This window comes from Eretmochelys imbricata, chromosome 1, assembly GCF_965152235.1.
Source record: "Eretmochelys imbricata isolate rEreImb1 chromosome 1, rEreImb1.hap1, whole genome shotgun sequence".
Lineage (NCBI taxonomy): Eukaryota > Metazoa > Chordata > Testudines > Cheloniidae > Eretmochelys > Eretmochelys imbricata.
This window is the reverse complement of record NC_135572.1, coordinates 7,509,263-7,513,163: the sequence shown is the minus strand read 5'-3', so window position 1 is coordinate 7,513,163 and position 3,901 is coordinate 7,509,263. Positions and strand designations below refer to the sequence as shown.

Genomic DNA, 3,901 nt, shown 5'->3' with positions numbered 1-3,901 from the left:
TTTTCTGTAACTTTAAAGTTTGACCTAGAGGGGAATCCTCTGTGTTTTGAATCTGATTACCCTGTAAAGTTACCTTCCACCCTGATATTACAGAGGTGCTTCTTTTACTTCTTTATAATAAAGTTCTGTTTTTGAAGAATCTGGTTTACCTATTTGGTTGGTAGATTATTCTCAAGGCTCCCCAGGAAAGGGGGTGACGGGACTTGGGGGGATATTTTAAGGAAACAGGAACTCCAAGTGGTCCTTTTCCTGAATCTTTCCCTAACTCACTTGGTGGTGGCAGCAGCACCCATCCAAGGACAAGGAAGGATTTGTGTCTTGGGGAAGCATTTAACATAAGCTGGTAGAAAAAAGGTTCGGGGGTCCCTCATGTGGGTCCCCAGATCTGTATCCTAGAGTTCAGAGTAGCATGGGAACCTTGACAGGAGTGGAGAAAGTGAAAAAGAATGTACATAATGAGGCAATGAAACACATTTACAAATAGCTTCAATGGAGGACAGATAATACAACGACCCCTTTCACCATGCACTTGCCATGTGTTTATGCACGTGTCGTGATACAAAGGGCCACACTCAGAAGTGAAGGGCCAGAAAGGGTGACTGTGTGAAAGTTACAACTGTAAAATCACAGTTATCAAATAGGCTGCGGAACTCCCAGCCACAAGATATCACTGGGGATCAAAGCATGCAGGATTCAAAGAGGGACTGGATGCTTATCGGGGTAACTGGAAAATCCAATTTCATTAGTGAGCATTTTTTTTAGAAAAGGCTTGGAAGGGCTCTAAACCCCTCCTGATTTATACCACAAAATATGGCTAACTTGTGGTTGTCAGGGGGAAACTTTCCCTGGGCGCTGGTCATCTCATAGCTCCCTACTGCAGGGTATCTTCCACCTGCCCCTGAAGCTTCTGGAACTGGCCACTGGATAGTGCACTAGATAGACTCAGGTCATATCCAGTCTAGCAATGCCTATCTTCCCATTAATTTGGTAAATCCAAGAGTATGTTTTTGCTGATCTTTCTTGAGCTCCTGGGAGTCACTAGACTTGCACTCAGAGCAGAAAGATGTCTAGTTAAATATCAGCTAGTCTCCTGTTCTTTTACTTTTCAGGAAGAAATGGTGAAAACTCCTTGAACCTGCCCAGTCCATTATGTCAGCTGTCAATGATACCAAATTCCAATTTACAATTTTCCTTCTCACCGGAATACCTGGAAAGGAAGATGTCTATCTCTGGATCTCTATCCCCTTCTGCTTAATGTATGTTATTTCAATAGTAGGAAATTCAGTCATTCTGTTCATTATAAAAACAGATCCAAGCCTCCATGAGCCCATGTATATTTTCCTTTCCATGTTGTCCATCACAGACCTTGGCTTATCAATATCTACCATACCGACGATACTGGGCATGTTCTTGTTCAACTCGAGGGAGATCAGCCTTGATGCCTGTTTTGCCCAGCTGTTCTTCATCCACTTGCTTCAATGTATGGAATCTTCCTTCCTCTTGTTGATGGCCTTTGACCGCTTCATTGCAATCTGTAACCCACTGAGATATGCCTCCATCTTAACTCCATGGAGGTTATCCAAAATGGGACTGCTGTGTGTGCTAAGAGGTGTAGTCGTAGTATTACCACTCCCTTTTCTGCTGAAACGGTTCCAATACTGTCGAACTAATATTCTCTCCCATTCCTACTGCGTACATCAGGAAGTCATGAACCTGGCTTGTTCGGATATCACAGTCAACAATGTCTATGGCTTGTCAACACTAGTCTTAACCACTGCGTTGGACTCATTGCTCATCTTCCTCTCTTATGTGATGATCTTCAAAACAGTGCTGAATGTCGTGTCCCATGCAGAGTGTCTCAGGGCCTTGAACACCTGCGTTTCCCACCTCTGTGCTGTCCTGCTCTTCTACATACCAGAGATTGGCTTGTCTGTGATACACAGATTTGGGAATAGCTCTTCTCACTTGCTTCAGTTTGTCCTGGGCTACTTCTATCTGCTGGTCCCACCGCTAATGAACCCCATCGTGTACAGCGTGAAAAGCAAACAACTTCGTGCAAGGATAATCAGGGTGTTCATCAACTGGAGGGTCAGTTCCTCACACTGCTCCCATACTAGTGACCTGGGAGTCAAAAAACACAGGCCACAGTCATCTATTCCATCCTGGACCCTTACATCTGAGACAAATAGACACAGATCTGACATCAGGAATCAAAACATTCAAAAACTGGAAGGAGAACACTTCAACCTCTCTGGCCACTCAGTAAAAGATTTAAGGGTGGGAATTTAGCAACAGAAAAGCTTGAAAAAACAGACTCCAACGAGAAACTGCTGAGCTTGAATTAATATGCCAACTAGATACCATGAACTTGAGTTTGAATAGAGACTGGGAATGGCTGGGTCATTACACATATTGAATCTATTTCCCTATGTTAAGTATCCTTACATCTTCTTGTCAACTGTCGAAATGGACCACCTTGATTATCTCTCCCAAAGTTTTTTTCTCTTGCTGATAATAGCTCATCTTAACTAATTAGCCTCTCACAGGTCATATGGTGACTTCCAACTTATCTGTTTGTATATATCTATCTATATCTTACTATATGTTCCATTCTATGCATCCGATGAAATGGGCTGTAGTCCACAAATGCTTATGCTCTCATAAATTTGTTAGTTTCTAAGGTGCCACAAGTACTCCTGTTCTTTTTATCTGAGAAGACAGGTGCTACAGATCTCCACTTTGTAGAGAGAGGTCCAGATGGGGTCTAAGGCCCAGAGCAAGGGGAGAGGGACTGGCGAGGGAGGAGAGTGCAGTCGGGAAAGGAAACCAAGGCCGGAAGCAGCATTTACAAAGTGACGCTGTTCATGGAGAGGGAGGGGAGCGGTGGGATGTTGGCCCAAAAAGAGCTGTATCGGTGGCTACCCCAAACTCAGAATTCCTGTTGATACAGTCAGTAAAGAGAAGGGACATGGATGTTGTTTACCCTTGTACCTGGCCTGTCCCTGTCCCATCTCTGGCTAAACACCCAGGGGCCATGGCAAAAGCTGCAGAGCTCTTCTCTTGTCGCAGTCCTGGCCCTTCCTGAGCGCTCTGGGTGCTGCATGATTCATGGGGCTGCACCAGCTGTGGACAGGGGCTACTACTTGGGAAGAGACACCCACCCTTCCCCGACGCCTTCAGCCAGATTCTTGTGTCTGAGTGGTGTCAGAGACTTGATTTACACAGGAGCCCCAGGAGAAGCCATTCATGCATCCCCTCCCCTACTGATGGCTCTTCACATTGCACACCCACTGAGCCCTCTTCCCACAGAGGCAGAGTAGAACTATTTGTGTGAGTGTGGGTCTGACACACACGAGTCCTGGCAAGAGACTCAGCCCAGTTTCTCTCCCCGCCCCCCGATTTCTGCTGCCCCAGGTGATTGGAAAGTGTTGGAAATGCATCTCAGCTCCCCCAGGGAGGCACGGCTAGCTCCTAGCTCATGAAGTTTTGGGTGACCACCTAGTCAAAAGGTAAAAGCAAGACACATGAAGGAGTCCTGCCTCCCTGTGACCCTGCCTCTGCCCTTCTTCTCCCCCCTGGGGCTCCACACACTCCTCCACCTCTTCCTCTAAGGCCTTTGCTCCATCTTTCCCCCCACAAGGCTTCATGCTCTGCTCCTCCTCTTATCCTTGAGGGCCCACCTCGTGGTCTTCCTGAAAGATAGAGCTAGGCTGTGTTAAGAGCCACCCAGGGATCCTGGCCCACCGTGGGGAACCATGGACCCCCTATCTTCCCTGGGCATGGGGGGGGCAAGAGGAGGAGCAGGAGCAGAGGCTGGAAAACAGCCCCCATCCCATGACACTGACTCCCCACAAGTAGCAAAATGGAGTTTAGTGTAAGCTTAGGTTAACGCTTCCCCAAG

General features: G+C 46.8%; 1 protein-coding gene across 1 annotated transcript; it reads left to right on the top strand.

Moving 5' to 3' along the window:
• The first annotated feature begins 1,149 nt into the window (after window positions 1-1,149).
• On the top strand, window positions 1,150-3,672 carry LOC144259691 (olfactory receptor 51G2-like). The gene is made up of 2 exons (XM_077807997.1): window positions 1,150-2,088; window positions 3,613-3,672. The coding sequence occupies exons 1-2, from the start codon at window positions 1,150-1,152 to the stop codon at window positions 3,670-3,672; spliced, it is 999 nt and encodes a 332-aa protein (XP_077664123.1).
• The last annotated feature ends 229 nt before the right edge of the window (window positions 3,673-3,901 follow it).